We start from the raw sequence: 24,565 nt of genomic DNA on the forward strand, positions 1-24,565 counted from the left end.
GCTGCACATGGGGATTCATCACTTGATCCCCAAGCACCCAGTGTGTAACTATTGGTCAGGAAAATGCTCTTTGTTCTCTTCCTGTGAGTAAGTCCAGCAGGGCAGTTAGCTTTCAGCCGGCAAGGAGAGAAAACTATCTGAGAGGTATATCAGACCTCCAGACTTAGGTTGTCATTTAGACAGAAGGAAGCTTCATCTCCTTTTCCTTCCAGAAGCCGTCACACTGGCCCACCCCATTGATGGTACTAGGCTGATTGGACCCAGTGATCAGGAAGTACAGCTCATCTAGGCATATTGATAGCACAGTCACATGTCAGAAGGTAGGAAATAAATCCAACAAAAATTCAGGGACCTTTCATCCTAGAGAAGTTACTATAAGTCTATCTTGTGGGCATGCCAAGCTATCCCTTCTAAGGTGAAAAATAAGATGCTATATCTGCACCCCCCACCCCAACACATACACACACGAGCACAGCAGCCTGGTGAACGCACCTACTTTGAGAGCAGACTGGACTTTTGGAAGGTGGACGCCAGTAGATGACACGACCTGGATCTCCTCTCATTGCCGCCCCTTCAAGGTGCACACCTGAAAACGGCCTAGAAGGGGACTGACTTGCCTAAGATCACAAGGCCCGGACCCCAGCCTGCCTTGCGTCGTGTTCCACGCTCCATGCCAGGCCTGGTTGGCATTCTTCCATCTCTGAGTCTGTGCGACAGACACACGTGATACCAGCCCCCAGGAGCTGGAGGTGTCATCCATATATCCCTGGGGATGTCCCTAGGGAGGAATGTCTGGCGTGACCCTGCCTGTGCAGGTTGGGATGTTGGGTAGCTCCTGGGAGGTGCTGTGGCTTCAGCAGGACAGGGAAGTGGTGAGAAAAAGCGGCCTGAGCTCAGCTCTTCTCTCAGAGCTGGAACTCTCATGACATTACCAAAGAGCGAGGGGAGGGCTATGGTGGAGATCTGTGTACTCATGCGTGGCAAGGGCCAGGAGGGTGGGCAGTCAGCAGCCCAGAGGGGCATGTGGGCGTGTCTGAATGCAGGGAGGGGCCCAGGAAATGGACCCTTGAAGAAGTGATGTCACTGATGACATGCCCAGTAGAACCTTAATTGTGACCCGGACGGAACCCAGATCCTGGTGGCAGACCCCAGTCCTGCTCACTTGACCGGAGGCGCTCGACAGAGCAACATGTGGTCTTGTTGTGCGGAGCCTTCTGAAGGCGTGGGAGTCAGGGAAGCCGAGAGAGAGTGGCCTCTTGCTGCCTGTGGGCGCTGGCTCAGAGACCACCTCCAACGCCTCTGTCCGTGTCTCCCGAGGAGCCCCGAGGTAACACAGGGCAGCCCAGAGCAGGCCACTCCAGGGCCAGGCCACGAGTGTGACCCATCCCGGGCTGACCTTTACCCCGGCCCCTTGTGTGTGTGCGGTGGGCGTGGGGCATGGGTGGCACTGCAGGCTGGGGAGGAGGGGGGCTGTCAGTGTCACAGCTCTGGTCTCATCATTCAGGATGTGGAGGTGAGTGTTGGGACCAGGTACTTCCACCCACATGTCAATCCTGAGCCCGGGGGTGACCTTTCCTTCCCTGAGCGACTGGATGTCTACACAGAAGGCCACCCTGTGTGCCTGATCTCTGGGGCAGGGTTGGGGGCCCACACTGCCCCCTGCGGGGAGGTCCACGCAGCCATGGGTGCCTCCTCCCCAGCTACCAGGTGCCGGCTTTGCAGAGCTCCACCCTGGGAAGCGTGGAGGAGCTGGTGGATGGATTCACCTACTCCATCTCCCTCGAACTGGGGCAGGCTGTCTACACCCCAGGACCCCGTTCCACACCTGGCAACCTGCCAGGGCCCTCCCACGAGAGTGGCCGACAGTCCCACTCCAGGGGGCCTGGAACCTCGTTCCCAGGGGCACCCCGTGCCTCTCCTTGTTCGCATCCCAGGGGGCTGGGGGCTCTCGGGTGAGCTGCAAGCCTCCCTCGTCCTGGTGGGTCCTGGGTTTCCCACTGACTATATCCCTGCTCCCCCTCTGTGTGAACCTGAGCCAACTGTCCATGGGACTGAGGTCCCCACGTGCAGGGCTCCCCGGACAGGAGTGAGGAGGAAGGGGAGAAAGCGCTCAGTATGAGTGGAACCAGCTCCAAACACCAGCCAGAGCACTTCCGAGGCCACACTCCCTCCCAAGGATGCCAACCAGCTGGCAGCTGTGAAGGAGAAGCAGGGACAGTTCAGGGCAAGAAAGCTGTCTTCAGGGACAACCCTCAGCCGGAACATTTCTTGGTCCCTACTTTCTGTAAGGTATGCTGACCAGCCGGCCACAGGCCGGCTGCTCCCCCAGTGAGCACCCACCCCCTCGGCACAGTTGGGCCTCTACCCACAGCCCGCTGTGTGTCTTGCGTGTCCCCACGTGTCTGAGCCACAAAGTGCTCCTCTGACAGGCAGGGTGGCTGGCGATCAGCCTGTTAGGGTGCCCATGGGGAACACAGGGGGAGCCTTAGAGGGGCTCCCGTGGCACCCAGCAGTGCAGAGAGGACTGCCGGCCAAGCTGGGCTACTTCGGGGCTTACTTCTCTGTACCCGATGAAAGCCTTTGGCCTCACCGTATTGGAAAAGCACATGGAAAGCAGCCTTTGGAACAGAGGCTCACGATTCCCTGTGGCTGGGCCAGGTCCTTGTCCTCACTGTGGCCACATGAGGGACCTCTGGGGGCAGGAGAGGGGTACCTGGACAGGTTCTGGTAGGACTTCCTTAAGCAACAATAGGTACGCAGTGCCCACTTTGTGCAGACCCTTTGGAGAAAACTTAGCATAAATGAGTGAAGGAAGCAGACACAATACTGGGACCCCATCCCGGGTGGACTCGGGCATTCACTTCAGGCATCGTCCACAGGTCACGGTCAGGGAGTGTCACAACTGATGCCATCACAGCCTCTTCAAGCAACAGGGGGCGTGACGAGGGGCCAGAAGAGGAACAGAAAATGTGAGCATTCACTGGGTCCAGAGGGGGCACTTCCCATCTCACAGAATGGGGGGAGGAGGAGTTTGGGGCTTGGGGCAGGGGGAGCCCAGCAGAGCCCAGCAGGTCACTCATCTTTGGATTCCCATGGGCAGGCTGACGACTGGGGACTTCCTCTTGGGGAGGATGGGAGAGGATGGGGTCCCAGGACAGACACGCAGGGTCAGGAAGGGGAGGGGCAGGTGCCTGGACAGGCAGGGGAGTGCACAGCGGCCAGGCCCACACAAGGGTGGACCGGGAGGCCAGTGTGGCTGGAAAGACCAGGCTTCTCACTCTGCCACCCCCAGGCCTTCCCCCAGCCCCAGGATGGGACGGGCTAGGCGCCTTGCCTGGGAGCCCGAGCATGTGCCCAGCGACCTCCATGGCAGCCAGCCTTCATCCACCCTGGGACCCACGGTGGCAGAGCTGGAAGGTGAGGGGCTGCAGCCAGGGGACCATCTAGGGTGGGCTTCCCAGACTGGGGTTCCCTTCAAGGCAGTGAGGGCTTTTCTGTCATTGTACGGTGCAGGGAATCAGCCCTGGGGTGACCCTTTCTCTGTGTCCTGCTCCAGACCCACGGCAGAGGCGGCTGGCTCCAGAGACAAAGGGAAGGCCGGCTTCGTGGCTACAGCTAGTCCAGGCGCTCCTTCAGACCCCTGTGCGGGAGCTACGGCCGGTGTCACCTGCCTCAGCCCCTGCAGAGCTGGAGGACATCCCAGCAGAGGCCTCAGCTCCGAGGCAAGGACCCAAGCTGGAGCCCCAGGAGCCCTCAGGCATGGGGCCCAGAGCAAGTGCTATAATGGTACCAGGCCTTGCAGAGCCAGAGCCATGTTCAGACCCCATGAGTCCCTGGGATATCCCAGGAGTGGTCTCAGCCCCGGTGCCAGGCCCCGAGCTAGAGCCCCATGAACCCCCGGGCCTGGGTCCCGTGGCACCTGCAGGAATGGCACAGGGCCTGGCAGAGCCAGAGGCGGACCCGGAGCCCACCATCGCCTGTGTCGCGATCACCCGGGACGTGCCAAGGACGAAGGAGCGGTCCATCCTGCAGTTCCCCGCCCACCTGGTGGCCGAGCAGCTGACCCTGATGTGTGCGGTGAGTGGAGCAGGCTCTCAGGGTTGGGGGTGGGCCTTCCCTGTGTCACGGGTTGCCCCAGACCTGCTGTCCCCTGATGTAGACTCCTGTGATCTGGGCCCACGTCCCAGCTTCCCCTCGGAGTTACCATGTGCCCTGAGAGACTCTCCTCACCCCCAAGCCATCCCTGACCATGGCACTTAGGGAACCTTGCAGACCAATGAGGAGGAGCGGACGGAAAGGGGGCAGGGCCTGGTGGGCTGGGAGGGGCAGGGCAGGGGAGGGGTGCTCAGGGAGGTGCTGCCAGGGCCTTAGGTCCTCGGGCCATTGGCCTGCAGGCCTCCACAGCCTCCGCACTTCAGAGGCCCCTGCCATGGACCTGACGGTGTGGGAGACACAGACACCAACAAAGGCCCTGGGTGGAGGTGTTTTGGGGGAAACTGCACCTGAGTGGGGAGTGGAACCCACGGAGTGGGAGAATGGGAGGCAGATGCCCCAGGATGGGCAGGTGTGAGCTGCCTGGTGCTGCAGGGAGGAGGTGAGTGAGGGTGCCTGCGAGCAGAGCCCCTCCGTTCCCCACCACTGTGGGGTCCTGTGCATCCGGTCCTGGGCGCCTCAGTGGATGTGGTCTGAAGCCTGGATGACCACAAGGCCCACAGCATGTCCCCAGCTGCCTGGGCCCCAGCTCTGACCAGTGACCCTGCCTGGGAACAGGGGCACCAGGGGCACAGCTGGGTGACACCCCTTGTCATCCCCAGGAGCTGTACAGCAGGATTGAATACGGCGAATGCAAGGCCTACTTAGACAGCCAGCCACTGATGGAAGGCACTGAGCTCCTGGCCCCCAACGTGCAAATGGTCATCAGGCAATTCGATGCCATGGTTAGCTTGGTCATCTCCTCCTGCCTCGGGACCGTGACCATGACGGCCCAGGACAGGGCCCAAGTGGTGCAGTTCTGGATCCGGGTGGCTGAGGTGTGTCATGGGATGGCCCCTGGGATCCCTCCTTTGCCAGCTCTCAGGATGGTTGTCTGCGGTCTGCCCTGAATGGTCACTGAGCCCCTCGTGCCAGGGGCATGAGGATGTGGACTCGCAGGCTCCGGGGGTGTTACAGCCATCCCTGGCCCCTTCCTTGGGTTGAGCTACAGTCCTCCACCCAGGAGGGCTGCTCAGCAGGTACCAGGTGTGCTGGGCTCCCTGGGTGTCTGTCTCCTTAAGGACAGGAGTTCATGGGGGGACAGAGCAGAGAAGCAGGCCAGGCTCTCAGCTCTGTCTTCCCTCCCAGGAGTGTCTGGCCCTCAAGAATTTCGCTGCCCTCTGTGCCATTCTCTTGGCCCTGCGGAGCCGTCCCATAGGTCGTCTGGAGAGCACCTGGGGACGTGTTTCCTGGTGGGTAGTCCTGTCCCTGGGACCGGGGCACCTGAGTGGACAGGGACACCCCTACATCTTGCAGTGTCCCTCAGTGGGCTGGGACTTCCTGGGAGGCGGCAGAGCCAGGGGCAGGGATGGCAGGCTCTTGGGGTCCTCTGTGGGTTAGGCCAGGGGTACACCTGCAGGAATCAGTTTCCTGCAATGTCAGGTGTGGGTTGAAGCCCATTGGAGATCTTGAGCTTGTGCTCTGCAGCAGGAGGTCTCTGCCCCAAGGATAGCGACCTGGCCCAAAGCAGATTCGCCCCGGGGAGAACTGGGAATGGAGGCCCTGGGTGGAAACATGCAATGCCCTACCCCGGCCCCGGATTCTCCAGGGCGCAGGGCTGTGGTGGAAAGCCTCATGCAGGCTAGTGGATCTCCTGGATGCCCCAGGAAAAGGGGCCTGCCCCCAAACTCTCCACCTGCTGGCCATGTTTCTCCCTCCTCCTCTCCCCTCCCCTTAGGAAGAGCTCCCGGACCTACAAAAAACTTAAAAAGAGGGACGAAGAGGCTAACAGAGAGTGGCTCCTCAAGGTAAACGGAAGCCAGAGGACTGGAAGGGGGGGTCCTTGGGGCAAGTCCTCTGCCGTGCTGTAGCACAGCTTTGGGGCAGACTTGAGGTGTGCGGGGTGAAAGGGGGAAGCTGATGGGGAAAGTAGGGTCCCCCAGGCCCCTGAGGGCCTCGTCTGTCTCTCTCCCTGGATCCACTTGACTGTGGGCCTGGCATCCAGTGAGGCCCCACAGGACAGGCTCCAGTCGGGGCTGGGGCTGGTGTGGGGTCGGCAGCAGGGGTGGGGCCTGTGGCTGAGTAAGGTCGGCTTCTCCCCTGGGTCCCCTGAGCCTGTCACTGCCCCCTCTGGGCCTCGGGCTCCTCATGTTGACATGGACAGTTGCCATCACCCTGGGGTGCAGGCATCCCTGGTGAGCAGGGTCCAGGGAGCACAATACAGGCTTTAGCTTTGTGGCCCCCCCACCCGAGTCATGTGAGGGGAGCCGTGCTGATAGACAGGTGACAGTGAGTCCTCAGGGCACCCTGGGAAGCAGAGGGACCTCCCCTGACACTCTCAGGGCAGCGGCCGAGGCCCAAGGGCCCCCATGAGTATGAGTGTGTCCTGGAGCTGAGGTCGCTCTAGGGTGAGAGCCTGCTGGAAGTGGGGACAGCATGGGTGCCAGGAGGCTCGGGCAAGGCAGCCATCCACCACAGTCTGGTTGTGGGAGGCCACGTGGGAGGGGAGCATGAGCACCTGAGTGTCCTGGTCCTTGCAGGAGGTGAGGGCCCTCATGAAGCAACAGCTGTGGGCCCCCAGGGGATGCCAGCATAGGAAGAAGCAGGTGAGAGTGGCATGGCGCGGGTCACGGGCGGTGGGGGCGACCCTGTACCTGCCCCTGGTGCCACCAGCCCTGAGCTGCCGGCACTGGGGTGACCAGGAGGAGGGCGAGAGCAGCTGGGTACAGGGGGAAGTTGGAGGACAGGTGTAGGGACCACAGGTCCTGGGATTGGGCAAAAGCCAGCCCTGGGAGGGACGAAAAGGGGAGCTCAGGGTGAAGGGAGTGGAGGGAGGCAGCACAGGGTGACCCAAGGGAGCTGGGGGCTGCGGGTGTGGGGTTCAGGGGAGGCTCTGTGGGCGCCCCTGGGCAGGTGGGGACTCATCACCTCCCCACCCCGGTGGCACAGGGCATGGTCCCATTCCTTGGATTGTTTCTACGTGACGTGCCTGTCAACCAACTCCCGGAAAATAACGACGTGAGTGACCCAGCAGGGAACAGGGGGGCAGGATGGTGAGATTTAGAGAGGAGAGAGCCCCCAGTGAGCCCGGACCTCTCAGCACCGGGCCTCCCCCCCTCCTGATTCCCCCATCCACCCCAGGAGCTGGGCTTCTTGGAGAGGAGTGCCAGAAGGACGGGCTTAAGCCCCGGTCCTGGCACCAGGGTAGGTGGGGCTGAGGGCTCCAGGGGGCAGCCTCTGGGCAGGACTGGTCTCCCCCTCAGGCCCTGCCCAGGGGGAGGGATGTTGCTCCTTCAGGGCAGGAAGCACATCAGGGGGCTGGCAGTGCCTTCCTACCTGAGGCCCCAGTCTCCCTGTCTGCCATCACACAGTTGCGTGGGAAGCTTGGCCTCAGCTCCCCAGTGCAGTCCCCGCTTCTCTGTAGCCCCGATCCCGGGCCAGGTCCAGGTGCTGTTTCTGGGCAGGCCTGCCCCTTGGAGGGCCGTGGAGGTCCTCCAACTTGAGAAAGGGTAGGGACGTTCCGGCCTCATTCTGGGCTCAGGGGGCTGTTTCTGATGCACTTTGGTTGCCTTCCTGCCTTCCAGGGTTACGGGATGAGACAGAGACAGTTGAGCACCCAGTCATGGAAGGTGAGGGATGGAGTCAAGACCCCCTGGGCAGGACCCTGTCTGGCCCATCCCCTGGGTCTAACGTGTCTTGAGAGTGTTAAGACACAAAGAGCTGAGGATACTAAAGGTTTTGTCAGGTGGGGGGTGGCACCAAGGCCTCCTTCCTGGAGGAGGAGCTGGAGACCCAACAGTGGGAATAGGCAGGGCTGGATGGCATTGGAGGGAAGGCGGGTTCCCGTGTGAGCAAAGATCCGGGACCATCCCAGTGCCCCACTCCTCACACCCTCTTGTCTGCATCCTGTCCTTCCTCTGCCCCAGGACACTTTCATCCTACAAGAGATGATGATCTACAAGTACGCGGCCGGGCTGTATGACCTGGAGCCCGAGGAGCGCTTCATCTCATTTCTCCAGGCCGTGGAGCCCCTGGACGAAGAGCAGAGGTGAGGCCCCCCCACCCTAGTGAGGCGTGGGCTGCAGCTGCCGGCAGGCTCTGGGGGAAGGGCCCCCTGACGTGTGGCTCCAGGGGCTCACAGGTGTCCCTCTGTCCTGCAGCTACAGCCTGTCCTGCCAGCTGGAGCCCCCAGGCCAGGGCGCCGGCAGAAAGGGACTGTTGCAGTTCTTCAGGCCCCACAAGATGTAAACTTACCGGCCGGCCAGGGCCAGGTGAGTTTCTGGGTTGGGGCGATCGGCAGGGGGTGGGCTGCTCCTCAGCCTCAGGGAAGCTTCGGGCCATGCTGGGTGTGGGGGCGTCCTAAAGACCGGTGGGGCTGGGGTCCCAGCTCCAAGGCCGACCAGTCCTGTCAGACTGAAGGGTGGTTCCCCGCCCCCTCCGGGACCCAGCCTCCTCCTCTGTGAGTAGGTGATGCTCAGGAGCCTTCCCGTGACAGGGACGCCCCCGGGTGCTGGTGACTGACCGGACCCTCCGCACAGGGTCCAGAGCCCAGAGGGCAGTGGGGACGGGGTGGAAGCAGGATAATGGGGGGAACCCGGGATAACCTGCCTCTTCTGCTCACCCACGTGGCCCTGTAGCTGCTGTCATCGGGCCCTCGGCCCTGCTGGTGTCCTGGCTGCATGAGGAGGAGAGCTTCTTCCCATTCGAGCAGGTGGCACCTGGCGCCCCAGGACCCCAGTCTGCTTGCTGCTCCTCCTCCTCCCGCTGCTCATCCTGAGCCTCTGCTGGGGCAGGTGCTCTGGCACCTCCTCCATCGGCAGACTCGGGCAGCTCCTGAGGCTGCCGCTGTATCCTCAAGGGCCTGTACGTAGCTGCGGCCAACCTGGCCCCCTTCGTGCTGTGTCGTCCCCTCTGCTCGTGGCCCGCTGGACAGAGGTGAGCCACCCCACCGTGTGGAGGATGTTCCCCTTCATGTAGGTGGCCTCCCGCCGTGACACCAACTCCTGCCTGGGCGCTGTCAGCCACCGAGTCGTAGCCACAGGGTTCCAGGAAGAGATGGGGGCCGTCCTCACCAGGCCCGGCCTTTCCCGGGATGGACACAGAGACTGCGCAGTGCTGCATGGGACCACCGTCCCCGTGGGTACCCAGTGGAAGCATCCGAGGCTGCAGGGGTGGCTGGCCGTAGCAGGGCCCCGGGACATGCTCCCAGCAGAGCCCTTATGCAACTCCCTCCCCTCATCCCTGAGAAATAGCCTCCCCAGGTGCAGTGTGGTCTGGGTGTTGTGTCTGAGGTTTATGGTTCCTGGGGGTTGGGGTCATCCCTGTGCAGAATGTAATAAATGATGAACGGTTTGCCACGACACTGCTCTTACTTCTCAAAGCTCTGCCCCTCCTGCAGACATCGTGTGCCCCAGCCCACCCCATCCCCAGCCCTCAAACTCTATGACGCAGGGGGGCCCTGACCTCTGCCAGGTTGTCCTCCATCCTCTGTCCTCCCCCTGTAAAGTGCTCAGGAAGAGCGGGGCGCTCTAAGCCCCAGGCTGGCACACCTTGGCAACACTGGGGAGGGCTGTTCAAACAGAAACTGAACCTTATTTCCTGTCACCTATAGATTATGATCAGACACCGAAACTTGCTGATTAGAAGCCCCAGGGTGTCTCCTCACGTCTTGAATACCACTGCAGACATACCCACATAGATCCCACGGCTGCAGGGCACCAGTCTAGCACTGTCCCATTTAATGAGACACAGCTGCTCCACACATTCCAGAAAACTCCTTTTCAAAAAACGCTGAACTTGGTCTCTCAAAGCACCTCCAAGAGGTGCACTCCTTCCATTGGGGGGCTTTCTGTGAGCCCAATTTCTTCACGCTTCACACCTCAGAGCACCCCCCAAAGCTCCCAGGTCCCCAGTCCTCCCCCATGGTGCCCCTCAGCCATCCATCCCCACGCCAGGCTGCTGAGTGGCCTGACGTCTGTGACAAAAGGCTCGGGAGGCTGAGCAGAGGCACTTGGCTCTGTTCTCCCCATTACACTCCCCCAGGGCTCTCGGGATGTGTTCACCCTCCCAGGAGGGGAGGCCTGGCCTGGAGGGGAGTTCCAGGATCAGCACAAACACTCCCTTGCAGGGGCTCCAGGCTGGAGAGAGTCTACAGGTCTTACGATGCAGGTGGAGCCCCAGACTGGGAATAGGGAAGCAAGGAATTCATGCTGTGTGGCAGGTCAAGTACAAGCCTCTAGAACTCCCTCTAAAGTATATATTCCAGGAGAGACTACAGACTGATGTCGCCACCAAGGATTTGAAAGATGTAGGGGTTGTGATTTCCACATACCCTTATTCAAGTCACTCGTTTGGCCCACTGAGAAAACAGATGAATCTTGGAGATGACAGTGCATGATTGTGGCTTCCATCCTACACTAGATCCGGATACAAAAGCACTTGGCTGCGCTGTGCGACTGGGAGCCCAAGGAGCACTTCATGTCGTTTTTCCAGGCCATGGAGCCCCTGGATGAGGAGGAGAGGTGAGGCCCAGCAGGTGTGCTGTGTGGGCTACAGCAACTGGTGATGGAGGTTGGATTTGAGCCCCTGGTGGTCTGTCTCTAGGACAAGCACATTTCATTCCCAGAAAGTATATCGGGGTAAGGGGGAGACCTCCCTGAATGGCCACAGCGGCTGTCCTAGCTTTTCTTTCTTTCTTTTTGTTTTGGATCTGAAATCATACCTTTTATTTACTCAGAGAGTGAGTGGTGTTGGTTCCCTATGTCTCAGTTCTCCACAGGGTAATGCAGTGAGAGGCAAAAATACCCTATGTGCACACTGGAGTTTGCACCACAAGGAAGGAATTCTGAAATCATGAAACTTGGAGCTTACACTGATAGCTGGCACTTTGGTCCATTTGCATTTCTGGAGATGGAAATAGAGATGTTTGCTCCGGAATGTAAACAGATCCTCACTCTGGAAAAGAAGGAAAGGTCTCCTCTATTTCTTAAATACCCTGGAGTGTAAACATAAGGCTCTGGGGAGAGAGGAAACTTTCTATCTGTCTCGTGGGCTCCGTCTTTTGGATCCTTATGCAGTCATATTTAACCCAGATACCAAAGCTGTTTGCTCAGAAAGTCCTGACCATGCAGAAATGTAAGAATATTCATGAAGCATTGTTTCCTGACAAGTATATGTTCTGCAGTGAGCATCTATGAGATGGGAAATGTGATTCTGCAGTTATGTCATTAGTTTCGTTTCTTCATGCATTGGGCGGCTCCAGCTAAGGGTGATTTTGGTGTTTAAAGATGAGCAAACCAGCTGCTTCCTCAGGTACTTAACTGAGGAAACAGTGCTCTACTGCGGTTACATAAGGAAACCCTGCGAGGTTTATTAAGATGCACGTAGGTCTCTTTTTCCTAAGAAATTTGAAGTGTAATTTTGTCAATTAAAACCACAATGATATATCACTTCACACCAGTTAGGATGGCCAACACCCAAAAGATAAACAACAACAAATGTTGGTGAGGATGTGGAGAAAGGGGATCCCTCCTACACTGTTGGTGGGAATGTAAATTAGTTCAACCACTGTGGAAAGCAATATGGAGGTTCCTCAAAAAACTAAAAATAGAAATACCATTTGACCCAGGAATTGTACTCCTAGGAATTTACTGTAAGAATGCAGCAGCCCAGATTGAGAAAGACATATGCACCCCTATGTTTGTCACAGCATTATCTTTGAGCATATTAAAAATGGTGCTCTGTTGATATAGCTACCATATGCATATATGTTTAGACATCACCTGTCAGCCTTTTTCTTGCTTATTTAGCCTCTGATTTCCCTGAAGTCTTATGTTAATTCTGGTTTTTCGATCATACTGTAACCCCTTATGGTTTACAGTGTAAATATTGTGCTTAGGGAATGTTAACTGCATGTGTGGATTGCTGTCCTTCATCAGCGGGGAGCATGCTGTGTATTTTCACCTGTGGTATCAATTCCTTACCCCGCATTCCCTCTGCTGCTCTTTCAGTCACATCCCACTTCTCCTTCCACTCTGTCCTGACATCTCCAGTATTGTTCACACAGCGCTTTTGTTGAGATATTGGTTCTTCAACTGTCTTGCCATTCAGGAATCCAGCCTTTGCTGGGATCAATCACTTCTTAAATTAACTTCTTAATTTAAGTTCTAACATAAACACAAAACACAGCCTTAATTTGGAACACAGCAGAGCTCTTTCACAATGAGGAGAAAAAAATTTCCTTCCTCATACAGAGAAACACAGAGAGGAGAAAATGACAACCTGGATCACACTAAGATATATTATGAGCTGGTTTTTATCAAAGTTCACCAGTGAGACAGAGGAATGGAAAGCCTGAGTGGGAGAGACTCAAATTACCTGCATCTGGTAAAGGACATCAAGCCAAATTAGGTAAATAATTTCATCCAATAAAACAAAGTACTGAAAGCCCACTAGAAAAATATGACCAAAGCTAGAATAGACATTAGATAAAAGAGGATAAGCAAATAACTAAAGTGTTTTTAAAAAGCTTTCTACCCTGTTTAATTTCAGGGAAATGCTAATAAAAGTTGCAATGAGCTGTTTTAAGACAGAAATCAGGTTAGATGAATCAAAAAATACCAGGAATACCACATGCTCCCCAGGTTCTGGAACAATCAGATCATTCATGTAGGGCTAGTGAGAATTTAAATTGGTAGAACTTCTTTGGAAAACAGCCAGCATCTACTAAGGCTGTATGCACGCCTACCGTGGTCCCTGCACACAAACATCCCCAATATTGCGTACCTGTTTGGTCCCAACAACCAGAGTCAAAATCACTGTTCTAGAAACTAACCAAATGCTCATGAATAGGGAATGGATATACACAGCGCTCTCTGCAGCCCCTGGGACCCCACACAGCAATCAGAATTTACAAATAATTACTGACAGAGGAAGAATCTCCCACATCAATTGTTGAGACACAGACAGATGCAGACACAGCCCAAGGATGTACAAGGATTCTGATTTTTCTACATCCCTGCCAACACTTCTTTTTGTAATAGCCATTCTAAATGAGGAGTGATTATATTTTGGTTTTGATTTACAGTTCTCTGATTATTAGTAATGTTGAACTTCTCTTCATGTGAATCCCATTTCTCTGTTTTTAAAGAAGTATCTATTCAAGTTCTTGGCTCATGTTCCAATTCTTTTCCCTCCTGAGTTGTAGAAATTACTTACATATTTTTGGATATTAACCCCTTACCAGATACACGATTTTCAGGTATTTTCCCCAAGCTGTACGTTGCTTTTCCATTTGATTATTTCTTTTGCAGTACAGAGCTTTTTAATTTTATGCAGCCCCTCATTTGTTTTTGTTTGTTACTTGCACTTTGGAGCATCTGACCTAAAGTGATCAGCAGATTCAATATTGTCCCCATAAATACCACAATGATTATTTTTCAAAAATATTTTTTTAAAAACTAAGATTCAGATGGAACCACAAAAGACCCAGAAGAGCTAAACAATCTTGAGAAAGAAGAAAATGGGAAGAACCACACTTCCTGACTACAAACTATATTACAAGTTATAGTAATTAAATCAGTATGGTCCTGGCATAATGATGCACATGTAACTCAACAGAATAGAAGAGAGAGAGCCCAGAAAGAAACACGTACAATCAACTACTAAGGAACCAAGTGTAAATAGGAATGGGGAAAGGATAGAATCTTTGACAAATTATGCTGGGAAAACTGCATAAACCCGTTAAAGAGCTCTCCTGCTAGCTTATGCTCTCTCCTCGCCCTCTCCCCTCCACCCCCCACCCCCCCACACACAAACACACACACACACACACACATACAATCATTAAATACCAGTGATCTTTTGCCATAACCTGGATGTATTAAATCCTGTATTTGCAGATACCCTGAAGTTTTAAGTGGAGTGTTTCCAGCAGGCAAGTAGAGGGCCAAAGGAGATGGGATATGGAAACCTCAAGCTGGTCAGTGGAACGGGAAGCTGGGTCACCTCAGGGCTGTGCAGTTCTGGCAGGTGAGGTTTAGAGAGCCGTGACTGGGTCCTGGCCAGGGCTGGGGACAGACATCCCTGTCCCTGTATCCAGGAGCCCCAGCCCAACCCAGCTGAGATCAGAAGGGCAGCCACACAGGCCCCCCCAGAAGCCAGGCAGGAGAGAGAGAACAGCCTAGACTGAAGTCCAGCTCTTCCACCGAGCATGGGGGAGCCGTAAGGCAAGCAGAGACTACACAGCAGTGGGGGTGGGCCAAGTCCCCACCCAATTCAGGGAGAGGGAGAAGTGGGTTTGCTTTGTTACACTCTACGGGTTACATCCAGGTTATTTAGTAAACCGGGAAGAGAATTACAATAGCATTTTCCTTTCTTTTAAAGCCTCTGAAAACATCTTGTCAGAGAGGCCACATGACGGGGCCCGGAGGTGTGCTGGCAGCCGCAGGTGCAGGGGATGCTGCTCACTGCCCGAGCCCCCTCCGCAGCAGTCACACGGGACTCTTCCAGGCTCTGGCCCTGCCCCTGCCGTTCCTTTTCAATCCGACCCACCTTCAGGCCCCAGAGGACGAGCCAGCCCCTCCCTGGACCAGTCCTCAGCTACCCAGCCCCACAGCAGTGCCAGCTCCTTGCCTGCCTTTCAGCTCAGGTGCAGGACGGAGCTAAACACCGTCTGCGCTGCTGTTGCAGTGGTGAGGACGATCCCAGGGGAGCAAGAATTCAGGGCAGACGGCAGCACGTGAGGAAGAGAGCAGAGTAACAGGAGTGCATTTTCGTGCAGCGCGCTCCTTGGTCTCAAACACGGATTCCTCACAGCAAAGCGATCATGCCTGTCGCAGCCCTTACATGTGGCATAGCATTCATACAACAGATAGAACAATAGTACCAGTGCAAACAGGCCTGACATTTGGAGATGCCAGTGTGGGGTGGGGGCAGATTTACACGGATAACTCACTTGACCTATAAACTCATTACAAGCATTTTATATTGGTTCAGTTTGTCAATGTTATCTTATGACCAGAGTTTCTCCCAGAGTGATGTAATAACTCTGTTTTGCAGGCTGCCATTCAACCTTGCCAGGCTGCAAACGCAGTGGTAGTCTTGGCAAACACAGAGCTTCACCCTTCGGGGCATCTGGTGTGCTTTGGCTGACAGGTACTATTTTCTTGGTCTGAGGTATTAATAAAATGTTGGATTTCTCTCCAGGCATAACCCACTTATCCATCCCTGTACCCTAAGCTGTAATTTCCTCCTCTCTTCATTTGCCATTTATCTTTACCCAGATTTTTCTGCCTATGGAGTGGACATCAGGTCTGGCTACTGTGCTGGTCCAGATGGCTGGCAGCAATACCAGTCTCACAAGTGCCTACCCTCAGCCCCCTTCCACCCTGAGTAGGGTTACCCAGGAGCAGAGCCGGGGGGCTTTCCTGGCTACTAGGAAGCACAGCTCTGCTATCAGTTCTGACCTGGCTACCTGGGGTCAAGGCACCATTCACCTCAGCAGGCGCTTAGGAATTATGGCATAAAGATTTAAGGGTGTGGTTACATCTTCTTGCTTATTTAGTAAAGTTCACTGCTCTGGCACCCTCAGAAGCAGCTGTGTTCCTGGAACCACTGAATGGGTTAAGAAAAAACAAAGTTGTGGTGGTAAGAACAGAGCAGTGCACTAGCAACCTTTCCCAGACCCCCTTCCCCAGACCCCTGGAGAAGCAGAGGAATCTATCCTCCCTTACCCGCCTCACGTTGAGTGTGAGCACCCGCTCTTGAAGGCATGTAAGTGAGCCCCTCGTGCCTTTAAATCCCATTTTAGACAGCCAATGTTCCCATAGCCCGTTCCAATTTTCTATTAAACCACTGCTCTGAGAGTGACACTCCGTTCCAATAGCCCGTTCCAATTTTCTATTAAACCACTCCATCTGATGGGATGTTTCTCGGCCCATTGCGGAACATCATGGTCGGTAAAGCGTGTCCCCTGGTCGGAGATGTAACTTGGTTGTCCAAACTGGTATAGAATCTTCAGTTCTAAACCTTAAACGGTATCTTCAGCATTTCACCTACCACTGGGTATGCAAAGCGTAGTCCCGAATAAGTGTCTACTCTGCTAACGACCCACTTACAGCCTCCGAGAGGTACCAGCATTGATCCAATGTCACCCACTGGCCAGCTATGTGCAGGGTGTGCCCACTGGGGAACTTTCCCCATAGCCAAATGCAGTCTCTGTCTCTTTAGCTGACAATCCGAAGAGGTCTTGCTGGCATTCCGTGCCTCACAGGGTGCAAGAGGAATACGTGTAGACTCAGCCTGTGCGCGCGCTGCTGCAGCTCCCCACGGCCACTCTTTGTATGGACCCCGGCGGCTGCCTCCAAGGGCAGCACCAGCAGGCCCACCTGGTGGCTACAGTCACCTCCCACTCCTAGAAAGGCTTCTTCTGATGCAAACCAACATGGCCTGCTTTAACATGACCCTCAAATTCCCAGGGCAATATCCATATGGCCGTTGCCAACACGGGCATTACTTTCATAGCCCAGTTTCCATTTCCCGTCTACCTGGCCACACAGCCAGTCCAGTGGCCACAGCCCCAGGTCATAGGAACCCCAGCACAAGGGGCTTTAATCACTCCTCCATTCTCCCGTTACTGCCCAGAAAAGGGCATGGAATTCAGCCCACTGAGATAGTTTTTGTTCTCCTTCCTCCCAGCCAGTCTTGCCATCCTCGGGTCTTACTGCAGCAGCTCTCCAACCAGGATACTGTCCATGCCTCCTGGAACTGCCATCTGTAACCAAGCAGCTCTGTCGTTCAGCTGAGAGCTGTTCCTAGAGCACCGTCCATGCAGCTCCCTGGGGGCTCCAGCGTCGGTCCCAGAGGAGATGAGGCTGTCTGCTCATGGATCCATGGGGGCCTCCTTACAGCCCCCCGGCAGCCTGCCCCTGCAGGAACCATATCAGTTTGATTATGGGACTCTTCTGGGCTCTGCCTTCCCCATTAGGGTGTTTCTCTGACATCACCCAACACGTATGGGTACCTCAGGTTTCAAAATTGTTTTATGTACTTCAGTCACTTAAGCAGTCTTGATTAATTCCCAACAGCATGTTAATAATTGTCCCTCAAGTGGTGTGTACCAGGCAGCAGCATGTGGGAACTTTCTGGTCCAACATCCCAAGGGTCACAGCAGGGAGGTGCTCATTTTCTTTTTTTTGCCACAAGCTGCAGTCTGCGTGGGTGTGGGGGACAGACCCTTCCAAAATCAGGTCTGAGTGGGGGTCACAAGGGCCCAGTGGTGTCAAGCACACAGCTTCCATGTATAGTTCTGACGTGGCCCGCTTCTGTTCAGGACCCCACTCAGATGCAGCTTTCTTTGATGGAGTCTTACACACAGGAGCTAGAAATAGTCCCCAGTGTGAAATACGAGTCCTCCAAAATCCAAATAATCCAAACAAGTGCTGGGCTTCTTGTTTGGACCTGGTGGGGGAGTGACAGCAGTTTATTGATAGTCACACTTCTGGAATATCCTGGGTGGCTCCTGCCCGCGTTCTTCCTACGAATTTCACTGAGCAGGACCTTGGACCTTCGCTGGATTATTAACCAGCCCTGGTTGATCACGTATGTCCTTGTTGCATTCAAATGAGTCCTAGCCAGCTCCTCCGTTTCTGATATTACGATAATGTCACCAACATCGTGTATTATTACACTTGAGCATTGTACCAAGTCCAAATCCCTCCTGACCGCGTAGTGACAATCAGCCGGGGAGCTCAGATCCCCGCCTAGCACAGCAGAGGCAAACTGGGATCCTTCCCACCTGAAGGCAAACCGGGCTCGGCTCTGTTCAGGAACTGAGATGGAGAAGAAAGCATTTGCAAGGTCCATCCAGGGGTACCAGCCTCCTCCAACCTGCTGTACTTTCTGTACAGCTGACACCATGCCTGGAACTGCTGGGACCTTGGGCAGTACCCACTAGATCTAAGCTTGAATAGTCTCTATGTGCCGTCCACCTCTACACAGGCCACACAGGACTACTGCACAGCAAATCTGGGGACAGCAGCGCTCCAGCTTCCAGCATGTCACTCCTAAGAATGGTGATATGTTTGTCAAGTTCCAGCTATTCCCAATTTAGCATGTCTGACTAAACAGGCCTGAGGGTGGGCTTACATGCCTTCTGTGTTACTGTATTAGGCAGGGGAAGCCAACCCCAGTCAGACAGAGTATCCATCCCAATAATCCTTTCAGGTAAAGGGGACGCAACCACCTCAAGCAAAACCTGCTCAAACACTCAATTTTCATCCAAATTTCCACCTCAATATCATCAGCCACTGCATCTCCATATCCTCCCAATCTAACCTTAGCCCCTGCTAAGACTTCACCAACAGGTTTTGGTATCATAGTGCATTGGGCTCCTGTACCAAGGAGCCGCAGGGCCATTTTCCTCCTCCCCCTGGCCATTTTTCTCACATACATGCGAACGGTCTCAGGTCCCAGGCTGGGGTGTGGCCAGAAGACCCTGGCACTTTTGTCTATCTTTAAATTGATTAACCTGCCTGACCACCACTCCCGGGGATTCCCGGTCAGGTTTCTTATTGTAATCATGGACTTCAGGCTTTTTAAATTCCTCCGAACTGGGGTACACAGAGTGGAGTTTTTGGGCTGCTGTAATGTTGCAGCAACAACAGGGGTTCCCACAGGCTCACCCAATTTCTGGTAGTGCTACTTTAATACCTTTTCTCAACCCCACCAGTGTCTGCTTGATTCACACAATTTTTCAATGACCATCTGAAAACTCCCACTCAGTTGGGCCGAGTCCCTTGACCCTCCCCATTTTCCTAGTTATGCTCAGGTTCTTGGTATTGTAAGATCCACGAGGGGAAACTGAGGTAAGAAATCTGAGGAGCCTCCTCAAACTGCTCGATTTTGTAGCCGTCAGGTTACATGGGCTGCCCATGTACTGGGACCCTTAGCCTCAGCGCTCACCGTGACCTGTGTACCAGGACCATTCAGTGGGCGCCTACCTTGGTCACTGCAAAGCCAGTCCCACATAGGAAGCATTAGCAGCTCTTGCATCTGGGGTGTTCCATCTGCATTTAGAGGGGCGGTTGGGCAGTCCCCCTTCTCAGGATATACAGACCTCACAGTGGCTTTTACACAGTGCGCCAGGCAGGCTGATCCCTTGGGAATAACCTCCCGTGTGTCTGGATCACTCCCAGACCCCTGTGATTGCCCAAGAGGGAGAGAGGGTCCCGCATCAGCCCAATCACACCCTGCCACTCGGAGGCATTCAAAACCAGACACGGCCCCCAGGCTGGGGCCCTCACGATGCCCTTTACTAAAGGTTCTTCAGGAAGCTGGGGACACCGGTCCGCACAGGGAGCCAGTTCCCTTACACTATGTTCCCTGGTTTCACACATTTCCTGGCTTTTGCCTCCTCCTACATTATTTTCTTGGCAACTAGAGGTCTTAGAGGTACTTTGTGTTGCTTGACACCATTTTCCCTTTCTAGGTGGCTTTGAGGCTCATGGCCGAGGCTCAGGTTGACCCAAATCCCAGCTTGGTTCCGCATCAAGCCCTGACCCAGCACTTTCTTTCATTTTCATTTTGACTATTACAGATAACAACAACCAGGGAAAGGATTATTTAGCCTGCTTCTTACTCATCTGCATTTCCTTACATAGCCACCAAGCCAACTCCTTAGGAGGTGGGTCCACTGCTATTTCTAAATTCCACTAACTTTTACCCTTTAGTAGCCAATTTTAGGGCAGCTGCTCCTTCATACCAAGGGTCAGTGGGCAGCCGTCCAGGCATCAAGGGTTCCTCATTCCCTGCCCTTCCATTCTTTCTCTTAAAAAACCACATATTTCAGAACACATGGGCAATTCTAGCAAATCCCAGCACCCTGACACCAAATGTGTTTTCTCATACACATCATAGTACAACTCCTTTTGAGTTTGCGGACATGATTCCAACATTGCGCGTGTGAGTGCGTGCACGTGTGTATGTGTATGTGAGATCTCACAGACACCAGGCAATTCTTAAACACTGGCAGGGTGTCTGAGAACTCAACTCAGTTCTAATGGCATCTGCCTGGAGATGGCACCAGATTCCCCAGGTGAAGGGCTCCATCCTACAAGACTCCCCACCTGCCCCTCCAGATGCCTGTCGCAGGCCCCAGTTGTGACCTGTGCTTCTACAGAACTGGCTACAGATTGCAGGTTCCGATGTCCTCCCACTTAGATTTGATTGATTTGCTAGAGTGGTCACAGAACTCAGAAAAACACATTTAGCAGTTTAAGAATGGGTGCCCTAAAGAATGCAACTTAACAGCCAAACGAAGATACGCATAGGGCAAGCTCCCAAATAAAGGAGGTTCTATCCTTGCAGAGTTTGGGGCCTGGGGACTAGTTCTGTTACACACGGAATCAGTTTGGTTCCCCAAGCAAGGAAGCTCTCTCCGACAGAGAAGCAGGATCCGGAGAGAGAGATACCCATCTCATTGATGTTGCTGAGGGCTTCACTGTATAGTCATGACTGACTCTATCATTGGCTGATTCAACCTCCAGCCCCCACCATCAGGTGGGGTCTAAAAGTCTCTCATTAACATGACAAGACACCGACTTCACCTTTAAGGCTCTGCAGTGTTTTCAGGAAGTGTGGAAGAAGAAGAAATATACCTGGCAATTATGTATTTGGGTTACTGAATGACCAAGTATGTATGTTGTATAATTGATTATATCACAATATTCAAAATAATGTTCATTACTTGTGTTACGCTCACTGCTGTGCCAGGCCAGGGGAGTACAATCATGCAAGACCAGTCTTCTGCATGGAAGGAAGACCAAAGTCAACATAGTGAGAAAAAAGATAAACAAGACAAGATCCAGTTGTAACCAGTTACATTAAGTCACTAAACAGGGCACTGAGATAGCAGTTCATGACGGGAAGGAGGAGGACCAGGCTAAAGGAAGTCATTTCCAGGAGGTCACATATAGGCTGAGAACAGAAAGGGGAATTTCAACAATAAAAGGGTCATGCATCATGATCAAGTGGGATTTACTCTGGGGATGCAAGGATAGTTTAATATCCACAATTAATCAATTTGACACTCACAGCAACAAAATGAAGGATAAAAATATGATCATCTCAACACATGCAGAAAAACTTTTGACAAAATTCAATATACATTTACGATAAAAATTTGAAACAAAGTGGGTATAAAGAGAACACACCTAAACATAAAAACAGACATATATGACAAACCCACAGCTATCATACTCAACAGTGCAAAGTTGAAAGCTTTTCTCTAAGAACAGGAACAAGTCAAGGATACCCTCTCTTTTGCCATTTTTGTTCAACATTATACTCAAAGTCCTAGCCACAGCAATTAGCCAAGAAAAATAAAAGACATTCAAATTGGAAAGGAAGTAGTAAAACTGTCACTATCTGCAGATGGCGTCATGCTATATGTAGAAAACTCAAAAGCATTCACCAAAAATGTATTAGAAGTAGTAAATGAATTAAATAAAGGTGCAGAATACAAAATCAATATTCAAAAGTCTGTTGTGTTTCTATACACTAAGAATGATTGCAAAAAGAAGGAATTATAAAATCATTCCTACTTACAAATGCAGCAGAAAGAATGAAATACCTAGGAATCAATTTAACCACAGAAGTAAAATAACTATATGCTCAAAACCACAAAATACTGATGAAATAAGCTGAACCTCACAAATAAGTGGAAAGATAAACCCCGCTCATGGATTGGAAGAATTAGTATTGTGATAATGTCCACAGTATGGAAAGCAAACTACAGATTCAATGCAATCTCTGTCAAAGTATTCATAGCACAAGAAGATAATACAATGCTATGAGCTACATTACCTATGCTATATTTCCATCCCTGTGACTAAATTATTTTATAATTTGAAGAATGTACCAAGGTATCCCCTTCACCAATAAAAAGAGAATATAAAGAAGGTTAGAATCCTGAAAAAAAAAATCTACCATATTCTTCACAGAACTAGAATAATCCCAAAATGTCTGTGGAACCACAAAAGACCCCAAACAGCCAAACCAATACTGAGAAACAACAAAGCTGGAAATATTATGCTCCCCAGTTTCTAACTATACTACAAAGCTGTAGTAATCAAAACATTATGGTATTGGCAGAAAAACAGATCCTTATATCAATGGAACAAACTAAAGAGCCCAGAATTAAATCCATACTTACATGGTCAGTTAGTTTACAACAAAGGAGGTAAGAATATATAATGGGAAAAAAATCTCTTCAATAAATGGTGTGGGTTATACTGGACAGCTACATAAAAGGAGGACCAGTTTCCTAAAACATATCCAAAAAGAAACTCAAAATGAATTAAAGACTTAAATGTAAGACCTGATACCACAAAACTCCTGGAAGAAAATATGAACAGCAACCTCTTTGACCCTGGTCTTAGCAACGTTTTTTTTTTATCTCTCTCCTGAGTCGATGACAATAAAAGCTAAAATAAACAAATGGTACTACATCCAACTAAAACGCTCTGTACTGCGAAGGACACCATCAACCATACAGAAGAATAATGTACTGAATGGTAGAAGATGTTTGCACATGACATATTCAATTTGGGGTTAACATATAAAACATACAAAGTACTCCTACAACTACTACTGAAAACGTAATGCAATTTAAAAAATGGGCAGAGAACCTAGACAGGCACTTTTCCAAGGAAGACATGTAGATGGCCAACTGACACATGGAAAGAGTCTCAGTATCACTAACTGTCAGGGAAACGCAAATCAAAACTACAATGAGAACTCAATTCAAATCTTTTAGAATGGAAGTTCGAATTAGAGACAAAAAGTAACTAGAAAAAGATGTGGAGAAAAAGGAACCCTTGATTGCTGGGAATGGGAATTGGTGTATCCAATGTGAAGAACAGTGTGGAGGCTCCTCAAACAATTCAAAATAAAACTCCCATATATCCCAGCAATTTTGCACTAATTTGAGAAGACATATGCATCTCTATGTTCACTGCAGCATTATTTACAATAAGATAAGGAAGCAGCCTAAATGTCCATAGATACATGAATGAACATGTGAAACACACACACACACACAGTGGCATGTTACTCAGCTTTAAGAGAGAAAAAAAAATCCTGCCATTTGGGACAACATCAACAATGTAAGTCTCCTTCAGAGTACTTGCCCTTGACATGAGGTGCTGTGAACTATACTTGCCCTCTGTGACCTTCTTCCCCATAAAACATAACTCCAAGTAATCACAAGAGAAATGTCACTTTAAGTGCGAATGGGGAAAAATTCTACAATATTAATCGCAAAGAATCTTGAAAATGGAAAAGATCATCCAAAACAAAGAATGTCTCAGAAATGCCAACAACAAAGAGTGTCCGAAGGAGACGAGGTCACTGGATGTACTGAGGTGTCCTGAACTGGATCTGCGAGAAAGGGTCCAACTATGGAAATCTGAGGGAAAGAATCGATGGCGGATGGTGACAGTGCAGCATCACTGTCTGTAACTGTAACAACGAACTGTAACGATGGTAGTAAGAGGGGAAGTGACCCTGCTCTGTCTTTGCAAATTTTCTGTAAATCTGAAACTATCTTAAAATAAAAACGTCCTAAAACACTTTTCATAGTTTACCACTTATAATCTTTAAACTATCTGCTAGAAACTATTAATTTTGATTGTCAACTAATTCTACTGTTTTGTTTTTTAAAGATACTATTTATGTCACAGAGAATTAATTAACCCCAGAAGATACATAATTTCCAAACTGTGTTACAGTTTCCACATTTAATGGAGAAAGCATGTGTGTTATTTACTTATTATACATAATCTTATTTGGCAGGGTCTTTTTTAAGTCATTGTTTCACTGGTATGGCTGTGTCCTGGGGTCCCTCTGAAAAAATGTCATCATAAAGATATGTAGAGATTCAGATACTATGGGTGTGTATTTCACCTCATGGCTAAACATATTCAAAAGACTGCTTAAAAGAACATAAAATAAAATGGTCCAGTGTGACTGGCTCACAAACTCCAAGAATACCTCTATATTTCATCAGTAATTAAACAAAATCAAGTGCCTGTAACTCAAATACTCACATTACAATAATGAGAACAGAACGTGTGACCATGAAGAGATTCTATGTTCTGTTTCATCTTGATATTTTCTAATCAGAAAATGTCTAAAACTTATTTAAACATCAGTTCCTAGGTGAAAGTGAGCAAACAGTGAAAAAAAATCAAATTAGAACTGGCAGACATTCCTGCAAATGATGGTAGGTGCTGGTAAACTGTGTGCTAAGACGTAGGTGATTCTTAAGCGATCACACAGAATTATTATTCAAAGCTAGAACACTGGTATGCTCCAC

General features: G+C 51.7%; 1 protein-coding gene across 1 annotated transcript; it reads left to right on the forward strand.

Annotated features, from left to right (window-relative positions):
• Positions 1–3,398: 3,398 nt before the first annotated feature.
• LOC118907485 (ral-GDS-related protein-like) lies at positions 3,399–9,548 on the forward strand. The gene is made up of 9 exons (XM_057490125.1): positions 3,399–4,077; positions 4,815–5,030; positions 5,341–5,444; positions 5,930–5,999; positions 6,732–6,797; positions 7,141–7,209; positions 8,118–8,239; positions 8,352–8,462; positions 8,829–9,548. Exons 1-8 carry the CDS (start codon positions 3,760–3,762, stop codon positions 8,437–8,439), a joined length of 1,053 nt encoding a protein of 350 aa, XP_057346108.1. The 5' UTR covers positions 3,399–3,759; the 3' UTR covers positions 8,440–8,462; positions 8,829–9,548.
• The last annotated feature ends 15,017 nt before the right edge of the window (positions 9,549–24,565 follow it).

The sequence above is a fragment of the Manis pentadactyla genome, chromosome 12 (genome assembly GCF_030020395.1).
Source record: "Manis pentadactyla isolate mManPen7 chromosome 12, mManPen7.hap1, whole genome shotgun sequence".
Taxonomy (NCBI): domain Eukaryota; kingdom Metazoa; phylum Chordata; class Mammalia; order Pholidota; family Manidae; genus Manis; species Manis pentadactyla.

Excerpts from the sequence above, each read along its gene's own strand:
- LOC118907485 (XM_057490125.1), top strand. The coding sequence starts at position 3,760 with ATGGGGCCCAGAGCAAGTGCTATAATGGTACCAGGCCTTGCAGAGCCA. Across the intron at positions 5,031-5,340 it reads TCTGGATCCGGGTGGCTGAG|GAGTGTCTGGCCCTCAAGAA; the intron begins GTGTGTCATGGG and ends CTTCCCTCCCAG. Across the intron at positions 5,445-5,929 it reads ACCTGGGGACGTGTTTCCTG|GAAGAGCTCCCGGACCTACA; the intron begins GTGGGTAGTCCT and ends CCCTCCCCTTAG.